Genomic DNA, 20005 nt, shown 5'->3' on the forward strand with positions numbered 1-20005 from the left:
CAGCAGGCGAATTTTTCTAAAGGTCAACAGAGACATCAGGCGGAGTAAATAATAAACTTGAGAATTATATGAATAATTTCACTCGACTGATTTTCATTCGTTGGGGTAGGTTGAGAAAAGCACGAGCAATTTCCTCACGAAATGTCTAGAACTAGAAGAAGGTAGGATACTTTGATCATTTGATATGCAAATGTGCGAGTTGTTGGAAGCTTCAAGGAATATCAAATATTTTAGCTCTAGAAGGAGACAAAGTTTTAAAGTTTTTCTGCTCAATTATTCCTTGTCTGTTTTTCTTTTTTTTTAAACAAAATAAAAAGATTTTATGTTATATGCCCCAGAGCCATGGCAACGTCCATTGCCGCCAAAGAGGAAACGTCGAATGGCCGTCGGCTGCTACAGACCCATAATAATAACCCTTGGTGGCTCCTCGCAAGGAATTTATTTTGTCTCTTTCTTCTGAGTTTAGTAACAACGGTTGCGCTGGTCAAATTCTTTGCCTTCATTCAACATCAACCAGCGTCCAACACAAACGCCATGTCGTCAAGCGCATCAAAAATCATAGTTTACGGAGGTACAGTATCACTACACATATGCCGGGTGTGTTTTTATTCAATCTTTTCAATTAATCACATAGGTCGTGGAGCCCTTGGAAGTGCCATTATCAAGCACTTTAAAGCCAAGAACTATGTAAGTGTGTCTTGAATTAAAAATGACTCGTCTGAATGTTAAATTCACACCTGAACATTTTCCCTTTTTTGTACCGTGTGTGGGTGCAGTGGGTTGGAAGTATTGATCTGGCAAATAACGATGAAGCAGATGCCAACATCCTGGTGGCTCCTGACTCTTCCTGGACTGAACAGGTATATGGTGTCATACTTTATGATTAGCTCGGCCTCATTCTTTTAATTTCTTGATTTGTAGGAGAAAGCTGTTTTGGAGGATGTGGCCAAAGTGCTCGATGGTCAATCCCTTGATGCCATTTTATGTGTGGCTGGCGGGTGGGCAGGAGGCAATGCTGCTCATGCTGATTTTGTCAAAAATGCAGACCTCATGTGGAAGCAGAGTGTCTGGTCCTCTGTCCTCGCTTCAGCCATTGCCTCAAAGCACTTGAAGGAAGGTGGACTGCTAACCCTAACTGGGGCTAAACCAGCTTTGGAAGGTGTGACTATTCATGTCTCATAAATATTGGCCGAACAGAGTTCATTAAAATTGGAAATATTTAAAGGCACTCCCGGCATGATTGGATATGGAATGGCTAAAGCAGCTGTGCACCAGCTCACAAAGTCCTTGGCTGCAGGGGATGGTGGTCTACCCAAAGACTCTTCTGTTCTGACCATCCTCCCAGTCACCTTGGACACGCCAATGAACCGTAAATGGATGCCTAAAGCTGATCATTCCACTTGGACTCCTCTTGAATATGTTTCAGAGTAAATTAGCATTAAATTTTCATAATGTTTTTTTTTAATACTTACGCCATTGTAGGATGATGGAGAAATGGGCGAACAAAGAGGATAGGCCTGCAAGTGGCAGCCTAGTTCAACTACTTACCGAGACTGGCGCAACTAAATTGGTGTGTGCTTAAATTCCATTACAGGGCACGATGACAAGCAGCTACCAAACTTATTCATTCTATCTAATCTTGCCAAAAAGGTATTACTGCATGTGAGTTAATGTGATGCTTGCGTAGTTTTGATTTATCGTGGTGTTTTATGGGGTCTTCTAATTAATGTTGTCTACATATCTACATTTTAATGATGTTTGTTATGGAATAAAAATCACTCAAACGCTCAAGATTTTATTTATTTTTTTTTTAGTTTGTGTACTGAATTAGTGACCCATTCATGCCAAAGTCATTAAGATTGATGAAGACACGTAGCCTCATTCTTAACGCTACTGATGTCTTAATTTTCCAAAATTTGTGATTGAGGACTAGAAACTAGATTCAAGACAAAAGCAAAACTGGGCCATAATTTTCCGCTTTATCGCCCTATGGGTTTTTCTTTTTGGTTATGTGATGAGATAAAGCACAGCTGCTTTGCTGACAGCCTGACACGAACATTTCAGAGTATAATAATACTCTATGGCTGGCCTTCAAACGACGAAAAACGAAATGGTTCTAATTGCGGTTAATTCAAAGCCTGCTGCCATACTGTTGCTGCGGTTTTTTTTCTTTCTTTCTTTTCAATTTCGCCAGATTGAAGGGAAACGGGAAACGACTCGGAACGGAAACCTAATTTCCGCTCTTTTTTTTATAAATAACAGTTTGTTACTGAATTTCAAACAGAATTCTTCTCGCTATCTCATTGGGTTTTTTTTCTCTGTTTCTTTTCTGAATTTGACAGATTCACTCGTGTCGTGAATAGTACGTGCAGTTGCTTTAAAAAAAAAATTTAATTTCTTTAATTGGCTAAAATTTATATCCTGGTGAGAAGAGGGTTCGTGTGAGTTTCGTTGGCGCCACAAAAAAAAGCAACGCGTTGTTATGCGGGGGAGCGAGTCGCGTATCATCGTCTGCTGCTGTCACCACCACCACAATAATCGACAGACTGTGGAGAAACCAACACAGCAATATGATCCGCTTGAAGACTTTTTCCGTTTCTTTACTACTACTACTGTGTTGACGACGCTGAGAAAGTTGAGATTGTGCTAGCAACTATTTATTTAATAAAAGTCAGTCGTCGGTTTTTCGCGTGAGCTTTGAAGGATGACGCAGTGGATTCCAACTCCAGAGAAGGATCGCTTGGGTGTTGGTCAGTTGACACACACTTTTTTTTGTCTTTACTATTTACTTTTTATCTTATCTCTCTTTAGCCTCTAACCGTTGATGCCCTGCATTATCTCTTGGTGTCAATCTGTTGCTTTTTTGAATGAATTTTGGCAAAACTTTGCAACTCGGCTAGATTTATCTAAAAATAGTTTGCCTAGCAACTGGTGTCTGCCGTCTCAAGGTTTCGCTGACCTAATTGTACTTCATTTGCATTTCGTTTGATTCCAGTGACTTACAATGTGCAGCACGATGGAGAGTACTGCCTCAAACTCGAAGTGGGTGATACAGTTCACAACTTGTGCCAGGAGGAATTCTGGTACTTTGGCTACAGTGTCAGAAATCGAGCTCTCAAAGGCATTTACCCCAAGAGCTTCATCCACATCCAGCCGTCTTTCATTGAGAAGACAGCCATAGGAGAGCAAGTGACAGCCTGCCAGTCACCCGTCGTTCAGGAAGTGACATCCGTTCTACGAGAATGGGGTCAAATCGGCCAGGAACTTTATCGAACTCACGATCACAAATGGCGTGCCGTCTATTTACTAATGAGAGACCTCATGTCCAACCGAAGCAAAATGCTCACCGGGACGTTGACGCTGGACGAACTGCGCGAGCTCACGCACGCCCTGACATCGCAAATCGATTTCGGCAACAATTTGCTCGGCCTCGACATGGTGGTGCGTGACGAGTTGGGGAGCATTCTCAATCCAGACTCGGCCTCTGTCGTCCAACTCTACAGACATCACGAACAGGCCTCGCAGCGAATCAAGAAAGCCGTGGCCTCCAGTAACAACATGAACGGCATTACCAACACCATCGGAATGGGACCGATGAACCCGACCAAAATCAAACTGGCCAATCGTCACTCGCACATGTTTTTCGTCGCCGTTCGCAATTTCGTTTGCCGAATCGGTGAAGATACGGAACTGTTACTCTGCCTTTACGACGCCAAGGAATGGAAGCCGTTGACGGAGAACTACGTCCTCCGCTGGAGTCGAATGGGACTCTCGATGGATCTGGATTTACTCGGCAACATGCGAGTGCTTTACACAGACCTGGGAAGTCGAGATTTAGCCCGCGAGCGCGTCTTCCTTATCTGCTACGTGATCCGGGTGGGCAATATGGACATCCGGCCGGAAGATCCTCGACGACAGACGACAGCAATGGGATCAACGGCCGGTGGATCTTCACGGCGGACAATCAGCGGGGCTTTGGCTAACAACTCTCCTCCTCCCGAATTCCTTCGCCGGCCCTGCGGCGTCGCCTACATGGACGTGACGGATTACCTCAGCGGTCGACAGGAGACGGACGAAGAGAAGCAGCATTTCGTGCCTTTCATTTCCTGCAGCGAACGGGACTCGCTAGACGTAACTCTGCGGCGATTGATCGTCTCAGGCCGTGAGATCAGCCACAAGGAGCACAAAAATCAAGGACTGTGGGTCAGCCTGCGACTCCTTCACGGCGATATGAAACAGGTCAGCGAGGAGCATCCCGCCCTGGTCCAGGTGGCCCAGGTGGCCGTCAGCCGCAAATTGGGTTTCCCCGAAATTATCCTGCCCGGTGACGTCCGTCACGATCTTTACCTGACCTTATCGTCGGGTGAATTCAGTCGAGGAGCCAAATCGGCCGATAAAAACGTCGAAGTGACGGTCCGCGTCTGCAACGAGAAGGGCGTACCTATTCCAGGCGTGATGCACCTGGGCAGCGGAGTGACGGCCCAGGATGAGTACCGTAGCGTCGTCTACTATCACGAAGATAAGCCGCGCTGGAGTGAAACGTTCAAGATCGCCATTCCCATCGACGAGTTCTACAGGAGTCACCTGAAATTCACGTTCAAACATCGGTCCAGCAACGAGGCCAAAGATCGGACGGAGAAGCCGTTCGCATTGTCTTACGTCAAACTGATGCAGGACAACGGGACGACGCTGATGGACACCCAACATGAACTGCTAGTCTACAAAGTGGATCACCGTAAATTAGACGAGAATGAAACGGCCTATTTGGGACTTCCGTCCACCCGGGCCGAATTGGTGGAACACGGGTCCTCCAAGCCGTCGGCTCCTGGCCTGACGGTCAACTCCAAAGACTCGCTGCTCATCGGCACCTGCCTCTGTTCGACTAAATTGACACAAAACGTCGAACTCCTGGGATTGCTCAAATATCACTCGTCCCAGTCGCAGCAGTTGCCGGCCATTCTGAGTGCCTTGATGAAGGTCGACGGCGAAGAGGTGGTCAAGTTTCTCCAGGACGTCCTCGACGCTTTGTTCAACATTCTGATGCTCAATTCCGATTCAAACATCTTTGATCACTCCGTTTTTGATTGTCTAGTCTTCATTATCGGTCTGGTGACGGACCGAAAATACGAACATTTTAAGGTAAAATGTCATTTGAGTTTCTGTTTTATTTTCACTAATTGAATGACAATTTTCATTTCACACAGCCGGTGCTCGATGTTTACATCAAAGACAATTTCAGCGCCACTTTGGCCTACAAGAAGCTGCTGGTCGTGTTGAACGATTGCGTCCAGTCGACTGTGATGACTAAATTGCAAGGCGACGATCTGCTGCGGGTGATGAAAGCCCTTCAGTACCTGTTCAAGTTTGTGGTGCGATCCCGTCAGCTGTTTGTCAACCTGTACGGCGATGTCGAAGAAGGTGCCGACTCGGATTTCGAGAGCCTCCTTCTCAATTTGTTTGCCAGCATGTCGGATTTTATGAGACGCAGCGATGGATTGGTACTACTAGCCCAAGGGGCATGTCTCAAGTACATTCCCTGCGCCATTCCCGATCTTTTATTGGTCATTGACGATCAGCAGCTGAGGTTTGTCAACGACTGTACAAAATTTTATATTTTCATCAACGCTCCAATTTTCTGTTTTATTATTTAGTACGTCATTGGCTGATATTGTTACGAGCGTTCCAGCCGGCCGGCTCAACAATCAGAAGATGATGACGCTCAACGATATAGTGCACAGCCAACTGTTTCTGAAACCTGAATGCCGTGCTATTATCCTACCGGTGGTAGTCAAGCGCGTCAAAGAGTTGCTCACTGGTCCGCAGGAGGTACGTCTACGAGTTGGCATTGATTGAATGTACACTAAAAATACTTGGGGGTGTGTGTGTGGTACTACTAATAATGCACTTACCATTACCGATCATAACTTGATTTTCTTGGTGGATGGGTTTCTTCCTTACTCTTGATCTGTCGTTTGGGTTCTTTCTGGTTGAATGTTCTTCCACAGCTGTCCTCAACAGACTTAATTGGCACCTAACCTAACCGACAAACTAACTAAAAACTAACAGGGTGGATGGGGAGGCTATAAAGTGGAACTGCGCCACATCGAGAGGTCCAAGAGCAAAGCGGCTCGGCTCCTGGGCGAACAAGTCGATCAGAACGCATTGTCTCAAAAAGCCGCCGTCGCCGGGGAGACGAGGGCCCAAGAGGTATAATCATGTCGTGGCCATGCGCAAAAACTTTTTCATTGGCCAACTCAAAATCCGGCTGTGACTTTTTAATTTATTTCTTGGCTTATTTGGTTTTGCCTTTGGCTTTTTTTGTTCTCTGCTTTTTTTAATTTATTCGGTTCTGCATGGAGAAATCCTTTTTTTTTAATGAAAAGATTAAAATTGATAATTGCTTTAATCGATAATTATGTATTGATTGGTGGCAGGTTGAGATGAGCGTGACTGTCATGTGCGACGTGATGCAAATTCTCTACCGGAAGGATGTCGGTGGGACCCATAACGACGTTGCCGAAGTGATGGCCAACGGATTGCGGACCATCATTCAGACCATCATTTCTATCGACCGTGAAGATCCGTTTGTCGGTCCCCTGGTCTCGGTCATGCTGTCCATCTTCCGTCAAATGACCCCGCATCATTATCGCAATTATTTGGGACACTTTGCCACTCGCTCCGACCTGTTGGATTTCCTCATCGAGATTCTCATGGTCTTCAAGGATCTCGTGGCCAAACACGTCTACGCTCCTGATTGGGCCCAAATGATTCTCCTGCAGAATTCCATCATCCTGAAAGCTTTGCGCTTTTTCTCGCACACCATTCGGGATCGATTCTCCAATCCCTACGAGGGCCAGCTCTGGAATAATTATTTCTTCTGCGCCATTACGTAATAATTCCATTACATAAAACAATTTTTTAATATTCAAAAAATATGTTTATCACTTACTCAGGTACGTGTGTCAGCCGGCCCTTCAACTGGAATCGTTCACCCAAACGAAACGGCGTCAAGTGCTGGCCAGGTACCGGGACATGCGACGCGAGATGGGCTTCGAAATTCGAACAATGTGGTTCAACCTCGGCCAGCACAAGATCAATTTCGTTCCAGCCATGGTGGGCCAGTTCCTGGAAATGACGTTGCTACCCGAGACGGAATTGCGCAGAGCGACGATCCCCATCTTTTTCGACATGATGCAATGCGAATTCTACTCGCCTCGACTCCAGGGCGAAGCTTACAGTGACACCAAGCGCGACTCGTCTCACATCAAAGTAAATTACGAGTTGATGACGTTGGAAATTTTAGCGAACGCCCCCTAATCCCCTCATTTAAAATGGCCAACTTTGTACTCAAACTCAATTTGAGCGAAAAGTTTTCCAAAAGATCAAAGGCTTTTGGGATTATAAACATTTTTCCAGCCGAACCCTTTAGTTTTGGGCAATAAGGATCAACGCGCCAACTTTGTACTTTTAAAGTTCATAATTGAAATGTCCTTTGATTATTCAGGATTTTAATTGAAATCCTATTTGTGCCCTTTAGCTTGTGAACGACAAAGTCTTTTTTTTTGCTGATACATTTTCGTTCCTAATTGAATTGCATCCTCTTTTGCAGGGCAACTTTCAAGAAGTTGAAAATAAATTGATCACCCAACTGGACGTCCTGGTGGAGGGCGGAAGGGGAGACGAGCACTACAAGGATCTCTTCCAGTCGCTGATGACGGAACTGTGCGAGAAACACTCTACGATGCGCGACCAGGGCCTGAAACTTGTCCGCACAGTCACCCGGTTGATGGAGCGGCTCCTCGAGTACCGATCCATCATCACGGATGAGAACCGCGAGAACCGGATGAGCTGCACCGTCAACTTGTTGAATTTCTACCAAGAGATCAGCCGCAAGGAAATGTACATCCGCTATCTCAACAAGTTGTGCGACTTGCACTTGGAATGCGACAACTTCACAGAGGCCGCCTACACGCTCCAGCTTCACGCCCAGCTGTTGCGGTGGAGCGACGAGCCTCTGCCGACGCTTCTCCTCACCTCTAGGCATCCGCACATAACGTCGCACCGCCAGCTGAAGGAAGCCCTCTACCTGGACAGTATCGATCTCTTTGACCGCGGTAAAATGTGGGAATGCGCCCTGTCGCTCTGCAAGGAGCTGGCCCGTCAGTACGAAGAAGAAACGTTCGATTACGGACGTCTGGGCGCCTTGCTCAACCGGATGGCCACCCTCTATGATCACATTATCCATCAAGTGCGTCACGAACCCGAATATTTCCGAGTGGCCTTCTACGGTCGCGGATTTCCGGCTTTCCTTCAAAACAAAATTTTTGTCTTCCGGGGTAAAGAATACGAAAGGTTGAGCGAATTCTCCAACCGGATCATGCTGCAATTCCCCAACGCCGAGACGATGAACCGGCTGACTCCGCCCGACCAGGAGATTATGGATTCGCCGCAGCAGTACTTGCAGATGAACAAAGTCGATCCGATGCTCAGCGCCGAGGATCAGGAGCGATTCGCCAGCAAACCCGTCAGCGAGCAGATTTTGCGCTTCTACCGGGTCAACCGCGTCCAGCGTTTCAGCTTCTCGCGGCCGTTCCATCGAGGCCAGCGCGACTCGGACAACGCCTTCTCGACCACCTGGCTGGAGCGGACCATTTTGACGACGTCCCACCAATTGCCGGGCATCCTGCGGTGGTTCCCGGTGGTCGAGTCTCACGTCTTTGAACTGAATCCCATCCAGTTCGCCATCGAGACGATGGAGAAGAGCAATAAATCGCTGACGGAATTGATCCTGTCGCACCGATCCGATCCCAAACTCACCCTGCATCCGCTGACGATGAAGCTCCAGGGCATCGTCGACGCTGCCGTCAACGGCGGCATCAGCAACTACGAGAAGGCCTTTTTCACCGATCGCTATCTGCTGGAACACCCGGAAGACGCCGATTCCGTGTCGGAGCTGCAGGAACTGTTTGCTCTGCAGATCCCGCTGGTGGAAGCGGCTCTGGTCGTCCATCGATCGCGAGTCAACCAGGCCTTGCAGCCACTCCAGCAGCGGATAGAAGAGTGCTTCCAGGAGATGCGGGTTCATATTGAGAGCAAATATGGCAGACGGGATGTGGACCCGCAACTGGAGCGTCAAATGGAGCAGCTGACTCGGAATCAGCGGCAATCGACACACAGTTCCGGTGGCGGCGGAGGCTTGGGAGTGGGTCCTTACTCTCTTTACAACCGGCTGAGTACCAACAGCACAGGAGATGCCAGTCATCCGGATTCGGTCCATCATCATCTCTCCTCTCCGGCGAATTTGACTTCCAGTGTGAACATTGCGGCGTCTCGATTGTCATCCGTCACGCTCCAATCGCCCGGCGGCTCAAGTGGAGGATCGTTACATAATCCATCGATAACCAGGCACCAATCCAGCTTGTTTTCTCGCACTTCCTCCCAAGCCGTTCTGTCGTCGCTGAGTTTTTCACTGCCCAGCAGCAGTTCCTCTTCAGCCAATCCATCGTCATCCGGCAGTAGTATCTCTCCCGTCAAGATGCTCACGACTGGCCATCGATTCCGTTCCAACAAATCCGGCACCGACAAGAAATTGCGAGACAAGGAGAATAAACAGCATCGAGATTCATTCCGCCGGCTGAGTTCCAGTTCGATTGGTGGCCGTGGATCGCATTTCCCCAGCTTGTCGCTGGCCGGATTCGGATTAGGTGGAAGCAGTAATTCGGTCCCGTCAAGCCCTGCCGTAGTGGTGAATTCTTCCGGCAACAGCAACAGCGGTAGCACCAGCGCTCTGGGTGAGTTAATCGAGTTTGCACAGCAGTCGAATCGATCCCGATTTTCTCGGCGGACACATTGGCAATTACGTTGCGTCCTGGGACGTCCCCCTAAACCTTGAACTCCGGTCTGGCGATCGATCGGATGTGTGTCCGTTGCCCTTCCTCCCGTCACCTTTTGATCCATCCAATTATTCTCTACTTCTTTCCTGTTTCGAGTGTTCACATTTTTCCCGTCTGAATGTTGTTTTTTTCCTTTTGCTTATAGGTTCGAGTGCTCATTCGCTGGATGCCTCGTCGTCGTCTGAAACGGTGGGCCAACTAGCCTTGTCGGAATCGACGTCTTCGCCGACGGTTGTCATCGAATTGACGCAACAATTGACGGCCAAACGGCCACTCAGGTCCGAGGCCAGACGATCGTCGACCGTCAACCGACCGTCGTATAACGGCGATGGTCTCGGTGGCGTTTGCTCCTCACCGTCGCAGAATAGCGTCGCATCGACGCTGAGTTCATCGTCCGGCGAAGACCTTCCGCCACCTCTTCCGGCTAAACAGGGGTGCTCTACTAGCGTCGGAGGTTGTGGCGATGTACCTCCAGAGAAGCCGCCGTTACCCGTCGTCAATTTGTCGGAGATCAAAGAGGGTGGAGAAAATGGAGGAGCTCCACCCCCTCCACCCAAGAAACCGGCACGCCCATTACCTCCCATCTAGTTAAAAAAACAAACATCCCCTCCACATTCAACAGCAAAAAGTTAGTGCAAACACTCGTAACACTTGACGCAAAAAAAAAACCACCACCACACTATGTTTGTGGTTCTTTTTTCTTTTTATTCTTTTACAGAAATTCATTTGTTTTTAAACACTCTCTTTTTACAAATTGCTCCAACTTCAAGTGACCTTTGACTCTTGAGATCTTTTGATTTAAACATATAATCATGATTTCTCAAATCTTTTTCCCTTTTTTTAATTATCCTCTCCTTATTCTTTTGTTTGATTGTTTATTGAGCGAGTCACCAGTTTTCTTTTTTTTTTAATCTTCGTGTCTTATTCTCGTTCTTGTTTGTGTGCCCTCTTGACTGCGAAAACCTCAACCACACTTATTTCCCCCCTCCCGCTTTATAGGGAAAAAAAATATTTCTTTTCCAATTTGTTTCTCCTATTGTCGTCGTCGTTTTTATTTTTAAATCTCGGAGCAATCGGCCCTTTTCCAACAACACAAATAATGGAGCACATGTACAACTAGTCGTGAATAATGATGAAAATGAAGCACATGAAAAAGAAAAAAAAAACATTGTGGTTGATCAAATACGATGTGTGCCTTGATAAAAAGAAATAATACAAAATAACCAGACTCGTTTTAGTGAAACGTCAATTTTGTACTACCCGCCTTTTTTTTTTTAAATCTTTTTGGCGCTTTTTTATTATTTAGAAATCAAATATTTGCGAATGTTTGGCAATGTCGGCAGAAAAATGGAACCCATTTCCTTTGAAGTTTCAAACGTGTGAAAAGCATGTCCAGACTTGCAGTTTTCAATTGTTTAACTGAGTCTGTGATTTGATTAAAAATTACGTTTCCTACTTTTGTTTGACTGTGTGTGCAGGACATGAAAGCCAGTTTTATTCTATAGTGAATCGCCAATATACTTCACCGTTGTTCATTAGCCAAAAACTCTTTTGTACCATGTACGTTGACTTGACATGCTGAGCACATTGAGAGGCTGTAAGGCTACAATACTACATCAGTTCATTTTCTAGACCCCCAAGTTTCTGCATGTGTGAGCATTCCCTTTGTGTGGAAACATGTAATTGTTAGCAAAGGGTTTGTCAAGCATAAAAACCTTGACGCTGACTTTTTGTCTGGATCTGCAACTTTTCTGGGAGATGCACACCGACTCTGAACATCACCAATTCTTTATGCAGCCTGCATCTTCCCTTTTTGAGATGAGTGTCATCATTTTCAGCCAAGGCAAAGAAAATCCCACCAGCCTATCATCACCATTGACATGTTGGACAGAAGCTTTGTCAACTTGTTCCCATTGCAGATGACTACGATCCACCAAGCCAATCTTGAGAGCCAAGTTTTCCTGAGAGATGAGCCTCCCCCGTGAAAGGATCTTCTGCATGAATATCTGAAGGTAAGTCAGCAAAACAACTTTGCCTCATTAGTAGCCTGTGTGCACCTTTGCCTTCGTAGTCGACCAAGTCTTTGAAACTCAAGTTCAGGGAGTCTGATTATAACTAAAAGTCTCCTGTGATTCCCACCTCTTTTGCTCTTTGATTACGATTACGTAATTGCGCCGAATTTCCCGAAAAGTTTTTAATCATTGCCTTAAACCGAACATAACTTTGAACAAAGACTCTGTGATCACAACCCCCAGGTTTTCTCGCCTTGAATTTCGGCCTAAGTTTTTCTTAAAATTGAATGACGTTTACATCGAACATTCGATTTGCATGTGGGATACCGAGAAATACTATTATATAATCCCTTTCTACCATTTTTTACTTTTGAGCTCTTTTATGGGTCTTGATGGGCTGCTGGTTCCATCAGAGCCTGTGTATATCCCTTTGGCAAAGACGGAAATCCCCACACGAGAGATCGAAGGAATGAGATCGGTTGCAGTTTTCCATTGTCGAGCACACAAAGATTATCACGAATGTCGAGAGGAAATCCCGCAAAGAAACAAAGCCCCATATCGATCCTTGTATACAATGTGTACACGGCTGCAGTTTTTTGCCAGGATGCTCACTGGCGAAAGGAGCCAAGTCATTTGATTGCTCCTTCTTTTTTTTCCTGCACGATCGAACGCCCGTGTGTGTGTGACCTTTTGTTTGACACGAAGCAAGTCCCGTTCTCCATTCTTTATATCCCAAGTTATCGATCCCTTATTACATTAAGGAGCGAACCCCAGTAGACATTGTATTTCTCTCTGCCTGGTGACACTGGTGACAGGTACATTATATTTACACACAGAGACACATGCAATTGTCATTTGTTTTCCAGTAAGTTACTTTTTTATTTTTTTTACTTTCGTTTCCCTGGAGGTAAAATAACATTAAACGTTCAATCATGTGGAGGATATCGCGGGTGGGAATCGAATGACACAATATTTATAAGAAAGGATGGGGTTATGTTGGAAGGCGTAATCACATGGGAAAAGAGGTCGAGTGATGACACAGAGATGCAAAAGTGGGGCTGTCCGTCAACGGACTCAGTTGGGAGCCACTCGTTGCGGCCAGCACGATACTGGCGTGGGAATGCGGCCGGCTGCTGGCCACCGTCGACATGGAGGAAATCGTGGCTGTTGTCGCCGATCCTCCGAGATTGTGGTGATGCTGCAACCAACAAATAATCCCTTATACCGTCCGTCCTTTTTCCCCGTATTAGTAATAACAACCGTCTAAGCAATAATAGATCTCGGCAGCGTCATCTGTCATGTCTATCCATCCCCTACACGATCCTGGCCGTGATGGATCTTTTATCTAATTCGACATGTTTTGGACCCTTGCAAGGAAAAAGTTTGGTCTCGTTCACTACAACGTGATCTCACAACCAAACTTTTTCTTGGTTATTTCCGTTTACTTGACTTCCGGTTATGCCCGCGGGGGAGGTGCGGAGTTTGACTGGAACCCAAACATCATTTTTGCCGATCGATGTTGGTGTAATTTGTGTTGCCTACGTCAATGTCTAAAGTCAACGATATTCTCGTACGTGACTGATTTCTTCCCTATTTTTGTGTTTTTTAATATTACGAGAAACTATCCGTCGATTGTTGTTTGAGAGCATAGAGTAACATGAATGCAACTTGAGAAAAGGAATCAATACGCCCGTAGATATACTAGTAGATATCTATCTATATGGATTTCTTAGCGTATATATACATAATTACGTCTATATCGCGTAACTCACGTTTAGGGCGTTGTTGCTCCCGCTCTTGGCGCTGTGCCTCTTCCAGCGATGAAACAGACGTGGGCAGCATCCGCACAGGATTCTTGCGAAAGCCCTGTTGAATAATTGATATATACATGTCGAAATGCATCACATTTCTTGCCACGATCATTAACGAATAAATTCCTCTTGAATTGAGAACGGGAAAATATTTTCTTCTTTTTTTTGCTTCCGGCGGAATCCGGAATCGGCAAAAAATTATTTTTCATTATATTGTACACGGCTTCTTGTCACTGGAATAAAAACAACTCTCATTTCTTTTCCTCAATTTATGGGGAATCTTTTGTGTCCCGATGACTTGGTGGATATCTCACGTTTTCTTCATTTCGTTCGGGCTCTCCCGTTTTATTTTTAGGCTGACGTCAGCCTTATACATATTCCCTTTTATAAACGGACAAATACCCAGTGCCCCTTTGTTGTTGTTGTTGTTGTTGTTGTTGTTGTTGACTTTACTCTGGTTTCAGCTCCCTGTTTGCTATGCATAGGCAAACACGACTCTCGCTCAACTTACATGGCCGCAGGGGAGATAAGAACGAGATGCGCAACTTTCCTCTTTTCTTTTTTCGTGAATCACCACCGTGTGTGTGTTTGCAACATACCGCCGACAAAATGCCGCTGCATGAAACCGATTTATTCTTGCCGTAGTTTCACTTGGTTCAACTCACGTACGCCATCCACTTTATACTCTTTTTTCGTGATTTCTTCTGCGTTCGAGTTAAACTAAATCGAGACAACACCCGGACAACACCCCCCACCCAGTTGAATGGGTAACGCACTGCTGGAAGGCAACTACAACGACATTTGACAAGAGTCAAATTTGATCAAAATGTCATATATTTTTTTCCTTTCTCTTTCACGATTGAACGAACGATCGTATCGATCCATCTCAAATCGCATTTGAACAGTATGGGACTATTTCCTTTTTTCTGGTAGGAGAGAGGGCCTGCAAGGGAGAGAGGGGGGAAATATGTGGTGAATCTACTAATCAGACAACTTCAGGTCGACGTAGAGAGCCGAGAAAAATCAATTGAAAAGAGAAAATGGAATTTTCGGCAGCGCAGCAAGTTAAAATAAAGAAGTCGAGAAAGAAGAAAAAAGAAGAGATGGAAAAGCTTGTTTATCGACGTGCTGTTTGCTTCTGACTTCGTCAGTCAAAGACCCGGTCTGTTCTTTCTTCTTTTTTTTACATTTTGTTGGCGTCTGTTATGTTTTTCTGACGTGTATATTGTAGCACAGTCACCTAATCAGACGAATCTCTTGGGTTCTAGCACACATTTTTGCTTATTTTTTTTAAAAAAAGGGGGAGGGAGAGCGCGGGAAAGTAAAATTTTTTAAAAAAAGAAGAGAATCAATAAACTGAAAACTGGGGAGAAAACCTTGCTCCGCTTCTTGATTATCTTTGGCCCCCCCCCCCTCAGAATAAAAAAGGCGATATACATCGTCTGGGATGGTAAGAGATGCTGCTGATTGAAATATAGATATCAACGCCGGTCCTAGATTCCTATTTCCCCTGCATGCACAGCCGAGGAAGCTATTTCACGGTGAGATTGGATAAAAAATGAATTTCTTCTTTTTATTTTTTTTTCGCGGGAAATTTGAAATGCGTTCAATTTTTTAAATCTTGTCTCTTTTAACTATTTATCAATCCCCAAGAGCTACGTGTGCTATCGGCTTAACTAATTGACAATCGACCAACATCGCTGCAATCTCTCAGCCATTAGTAAAATTGGAAGTTTGGAACTGCTGGGAAATCGGCTTTTTTTATTCTTTTAAGGAAAAGGTAATGAATTCAAATACCTCGGCTCGAACCTTATATCGGCCAATTTATCTGGAATTCCTTCTCTATTCGTTTTAATTTCTCTATTACTCCCGTCTTTTATATTCGATCGGTTAACGAGAGGAATGGAGGATGAAAGAAGGGGCCGGGAGGGCGGGTTGATTGATCAACACTGGCTATATAAGAATTAGTTATCACGCATCACCATCTCCCTCCAAGACAAGAAGAAGGAGTCGGGAGTATTAGATGGGTGTGTCTCATCCTTCATCCGCAGTTCATCCCGGCGTCTAGTAACTTAGATATATATAACACGTGCCAGTCTATCCAGGGCTTTGCAGTCTATACATCAAACGATAGATCCAGCTGCCGGAGGGGAGGAGAAAAAAGGGAAGGGTATACACACACAGCACAGGACGGCTGTTGTTGGACAGACAGATTCTCGACACGCAAATCCAATCACCCGTGGAACGGACACAAGTGTCGAGTAAGTCTCTTTTCCCTCTTCTTGTTTTCTTCTTCTTCTTCTTTTCTTTATTGAGACTGGGCGCTGGATGTTAATATCCTGAAACGGAGCTGCAGGAACTCGTTCTCACTCGTCTGCTCTTGTTATCCATCATTTGATTATTTGCTGGGCGTTGGCCGCTGATGTTATATCGAGACTGACGCGCAAATGCGGATTGAGTTGAGATTCTCTTGTACATCACTGAAGATTCCACTTCATCCGCTTTCTTGATCCTTCATTATATTCCGGGATCGCACCCCGACTCGGTGGACGTCTCTGCCAGATGTCGTTTCATAATGGAATCGTCGAGATTCGAAATGCGTTTTCCTTCTTGAAATTTTGGCGCAAATTAAGCCGGAGAACTTGGAACTGCTTTTCCTTGAATTTTCATGCGCCTCGTCGTTGGAACAAAAACAGACTGGGGGGAAACGGAACTGCTGTCGGAGATACAAAGAATTTTACTGTACCTTCTGAAATCGCGAGACCAGCAAGCGTAGATGACGGGGTTCATGCCCGAGTTGATCCATCCGAGCCAAGTGACGACGGTGACGACCCGTTCCGGGTTGTGGATGCACGACTGACAGAAAGCCGAGAGCAAATTCGTCACGAAGAAAGGCAACCAACACGCGATGAACACGCCCATCACGATGCCCAGCGTCCTGTTTATTGGGGTTCAATCGGGAACGAAATATTTTTTTGTCAATTGTTAATTTTTATTCAATCGGAAAATTATCGCCAATTTGCAAATGGGGGAAGAAGAAATTTGAAAAATTGACATACTTGGCCGCTTTGCGCTCCTTGGCGATTTTAGCCAATTTTCGACTCAAATTCATTTTGGCGATTGGCAAACGTCCCGATCCGCCGTCGCCGTCGACCGACGAGGAAACGGACAGGCCGGCAATCGTCGCCTCCGTTTGTGAATGGCGCCGATCGATTGCGGATTGTTGTCGCTGCAAAGTTGACGGTTGGGAAGCGTCGGCGATTTGCAGGACGTTGTTGCTGGTGCTGGACGTCGATGAAGGATCGATGGGCAATTGGTGACGATTGGCCGCCTGATAAGTCAAAAGGGCGGCGGCCGCAGCGCATCGCCGATTGTCGGAAGCGACTCGACCTCCGCGGTGGATGCGCAAAGTTAAAAGTTCGACCGTTTCGGCCGATCCTGACCCACCGGATCCCGACCCCGATCCTCCCCCTGTTCCTTTTCCCATTTCACCTGTCGAGGCCATGACGACCTGTTTGATGCCCAGCCGAAGGGACCGTGACTGGGCCACGGCCGCCCGGTAGATTCGGTAATAAGTGAAGACCATGACGGACAAGGGGCCGTAGAAGGAGACGGTCGAGGAGAAGACGAGGTATCCGATGTCGTCGGTGAAGACGCAATGCTCCGGCAGCGGATGGATCCGCTCGTTCATGTCGGATGTGCTGGACGAGGAGGAGGAGGCCATCAGGTGAGTGGCGCCGTCGTGGACGAGATCGACGGCGACGGCCCTCCACCAGGCGATGGCCGGGAAACTGATGAGACTGGAACAAACCCAAACGAGGGCAATGAAACAAGCGGCTCGTTTGGGCGTCATCCGACTCGGATAAGTGAACGGGTCCGTTATGGCCTAAAGAATAAAAGACAAAGGAAACGATGGCGAATGAAGTTGAAGGTGAATTTAAAGTTGATCAAACGAATTTTGAACTTTTGACGATTTTGAACTGAATTTTGGAACTTTTCGTTATTGAAATTTTTATGGATGGCCCAAAAATTCTTTTTTTTTACGATTCTCATTTTCTCATAACTTTTTTCCCATTTCATTTCCGGGCGGATGATTAACGTCCAGGGGAATCAGAAGAACAGATCTCATCGCCATTTGGTTCTGATGTCATTTGCATATTCGGATGGGGAGCGAGTAGGGCGAGGATTTGCGATGTTAATTACGAGGCGAATTGTCAATGAGTCGGTCAAGATTTTTCCTTCCCCATCGGAAGTGGAAGGAGGAAACTGCAGTGCGACGCGCATTCATTGACATTCTTTTGATCTTCATTCCCTTCCCGTTATTATTATTATTTCCCCTCAACTTTTGGCATCTGCCTCTTCTGCGATTCTTTTTTTATTTGCCAGAAAAAAATACGAGTTGCCGTTCTGTTAATTCGAAAAGTTTTTTCCTGATCTTTCACCGAGTTTTTCACTTCCGACTTGAGAAATTGAGCAGGTGGGAGGACCTTTTTGTCAGAAAAACTTTTGGGGTAGCGCAGGATTTTTTTGTTATAATGAGCGTCCAACTTGCGTGCACAAATATTTGAAACTTTTGAGACTCTGTGAAAAGAGTCGAGTGGAAAGTACGTCGTTATTTAGAACGTGCCAAAGGGCGACCGGATCTTTTTGTTACATCAGTTCACGTTTGACTCCCCCAGTCAAGTCGAGCATAGAATCCCATATTTTTAAAGTCAGAGGGGCTATTATTGAGCTGCTGCTGTTTAAATAAAATTTTGTTTGTTACCCAATAACGATCCATGGAGATGACGCAGAGGTTGAGGATGGATGCGGTGCTGGCAAGGACGTCGAACGAATGCCACACGTCGCTATCAATAGAAAATTCAATCAGGAAAAAAGTCAATATTTGAATGAATATTTAAACGGGTAAATTTTTAATTTTATACCAGAGATCGCGACCGAATAACCAGCGCCGGTCTGATTGCATTTCGACGGCGGCGCTGAATGGCATGACGATGGATCCGACGAGACAATCGGCCACGGCCAGTGACATGATGAAATAATTGGTGACGGTGTGCAGGTAACGTTCCCTGGTCACCGCGGCGATGACCAAGGCGTTGCCCAGGACGGTGGCCAGACAAAAGGAGAACAACACCAAAGCCAAAATGGGATTGCCGTCATCCCAATCTTTTTCCTCCACCAGCACCGGCCATACTGCTGTAGTATTCTCTTCTCTTGCGGTTGAATTATTGTCATCCCACTTAGTCAAATTTAATGTCACTCGGTTCACCACTTCCATGATGAGATTTTTGCCGTTGGAATTCAAATTTCCTGCTCACTCCAATCTCGGAAATTTGAATATATTCCCACTAGCACGGTTTCCTTTTTGTTTGTGTGTTTTTCGGGTGAGGGAACGGGACGATCCGCGTCCTACGGGTTCCGTCTGAGACTGTCGACTGTTAATATCTCGGTGAGCACTAGTCATCTTGCCGTGCGGAGCGGTTTCAGTGTCGAGTGCCCGCCCGACGCGCAATCGCTTTCGCGCACATCTTTTCCCCGTCTTCTTCTTCTTCCGAGTAATTAAATCTTCTCCTTTTTGGCAACGGCGAAATCGCGGTAGTGCATTTGAAATTTGATTTCGCCGAAACTTTGAATTACGTATCGGTTTCCGTGGAAAATCGAGCCCGAAAATTTGCCCATTCCTATCGTAATCGCTGATTTAATTTCGTTATTTTTTTTATTTTGAAACAAAACTGATTCATTTTGTAAATGAACTAGTTTGTTTATGAAATTGGTTAACCGAGACACTATTAATTTTCAGTTGATTTCGTGTTTTTATTTACGATTATAGTTGTTTGAAGTTAGACAGCAATACCATCGGGAACAGAGAGAGTAATTTTTTATATTTTCTTTTACTATTTAATGATTAAAATCAGAACCCAAGTCATGACCGTATTTCTTAAACTACGTTGGACGTTAAATGAGTTGGCCATGTCCGGACAACCGTTTTCCGAACAAATTTAGAAATTGTCGTGACCTTTTAAATAATGGAAGTTCTTCCAAAACAATAAATGTGTTTTAATCTGAATAGCAGCTGATTCTCAGTTTTGATTAACACTGAGCAGTTCATGAAGTTTTTGAACGACAAAAAAAATATTTAATTTGGTTGTGACAATCATAATTACTTGTACCGTGCTCATGAACGAAATTGTGATTATTATTATTAACAGCAGGCATTTTTCTATAATCTAAAATAATTAAACTGTTACAAATAAAAATAAAGTTGTTACGAGAATGCCCATTTGTTTTG

General features: G+C 45.5%; 3 protein-coding genes across 5 annotated transcripts; 2 read left to right on the forward strand and 1 right to left on the reverse strand.

The window, feature by feature from the left end:
• The first annotated feature begins 33 nt into the window (after positions 1 to 33).
• Positions 34 to 1791, forward strand: LOC124202986 (dihydropteridine reductase-like). 2 transcript variants are annotated; one of them, XM_046599546.1, is made up of 7 exons: positions 34 to 161; positions 339 to 571; positions 635 to 687; positions 777 to 860; positions 922 to 1159; positions 1226 to 1427; positions 1483 to 1791. In XM_046599546.1, exons 1-7 carry the CDS (start codon positions 142 to 144, stop codon positions 1580 to 1582), a joined length of 930 nt encoding a protein of 309 aa, XP_046455502.1. In that variant the 5' UTR covers positions 34 to 141; the 3' UTR covers positions 1583 to 1791. The 2 variants fall into 2 exon arrangements, with proteins under 2 accessions (XP_046455502.1, XP_046455500.1); XM_046599544.1 differs by having other exon boundaries at positions 127 to 161; positions 318 to 571.
• Positions 1792 to 2325: 534 nt separating this feature from the next.
• On the forward strand, positions 2326 to 10494 carry LOC124202983 (dedicator of cytokinesis protein 1-like). Of its 2 annotated transcripts, XM_046599541.1 has the most exons (9): positions 2326 to 2750; positions 2996 to 5139; positions 5205 to 5584; positions 5652 to 5826; positions 6067 to 6207; positions 6435 to 6889; positions 6954 to 7269; positions 7610 to 9791; positions 10039 to 10494. In XM_046599541.1, the coding sequence occupies exons 1-9, from the start codon at positions 2705 to 2707 to the stop codon at positions 10479 to 10481; spliced, it is 6282 nt and encodes a 2093-aa protein (XP_046455497.1). In that variant the 5' UTR covers positions 2326 to 2704; the 3' UTR covers positions 10482 to 10494. The 2 variants fall into 2 exon arrangements, with proteins under 2 accessions (XP_046455497.1, XP_046455498.1); XM_046599542.1 differs by lacking the exon at positions 6067 to 6207 and having other exon boundaries at positions 2357 to 2750.
• Positions 10495 to 12696: 2202 nt separating this feature from the next.
• LOC124202985 (dopamine receptor 2-like) lies at positions 12697 to 19235 on the reverse strand. The gene is made up of 6 exons (XM_046599543.1): positions 18642 to 19235; positions 18482 to 18563; positions 16776 to 17602; positions 16463 to 16654; positions 13678 to 13771; positions 12697 to 13103 (listed from the first exon to the last, which is right to left on the reverse strand). The coding sequence occupies exons 1-6, from the start codon at positions 18992 to 18994 to the stop codon at positions 12915 to 12917; spliced, it is 1737 nt and encodes a 578-aa protein (XP_046455499.1). The 5' UTR covers positions 18995 to 19235; the 3' UTR covers positions 12697 to 12914.
• Between the last annotated feature and the right edge of the window lie 770 nt (positions 19236 to 20005).

The sequence above is a fragment of the Daphnia pulex genome, chromosome 9, assembly GCF_021134715.1.
Source record: "Daphnia pulex isolate KAP4 chromosome 9, ASM2113471v1".
Taxonomy (NCBI): Eukaryota; Metazoa; Arthropoda; class Branchiopoda; order Diplostraca; family Daphniidae; genus Daphnia; species Daphnia pulex.

Bases quoted from the DNA above. Each gene is read 5' to 3' on its own strand.
- LOC124202986 (XM_046599544.1), top strand. From the start codon at position 142: ATGTCTAGAACTAGAAGAAG. The intron at 861-921 runs GTATATGGTGTC...CTTGATTTGTAG, and splicing joins ACTCTTCCTGGACTGAACAG to GAGAAAGCTGTTTTGGAGGA. The intron at 1,160-1,225 runs GTGTGACTATTC...AAATATTTAAAG, and splicing joins GGCTAAACCAGCTTTGGAAG to GCACTCCCGGCATGATTGGA.
- LOC124202983 (XM_046599541.1), top strand. From the start codon at position 2,705: ATGACGCAGTGGATTCCAACTCCAGAGAAGGATCGCTTGGGTGTTG. The intron at 5,585-5,651 runs GTTTGTCAACGA...TTTATTATTTAG, and splicing joins ATTGACGATCAGCAGCTGAG to TACGTCATTGGCTGATATTG. The intron at 6,890-6,953 runs GTAATAATTCCA...TCACTTACTCAG, and splicing joins TATTTCTTCTGCGCCATTAC to GTACGTGTGTCAGCCGGCCC.
- LOC124202985 (XM_046599543.1), bottom strand. From the start codon at position 18,994: ATGGAAGTGGTGAACCGAGTGACATTAAATTTGACTAAGTGGGATGAC. The intron at 16,655-16,775 runs GTATGTCAATTT...CCCAATAAACAG, and splicing joins AAGGAGCGCAAAGCGGCCAA to GACGCTGGGCATCGTGATGG. The intron at 13,104-13,677 runs GTGAGTTACGCG...TGTTGGTTGCAG, and splicing joins GGAGCAACAACGCCCTAAAC to CATCACCACAATCTCGGAGG.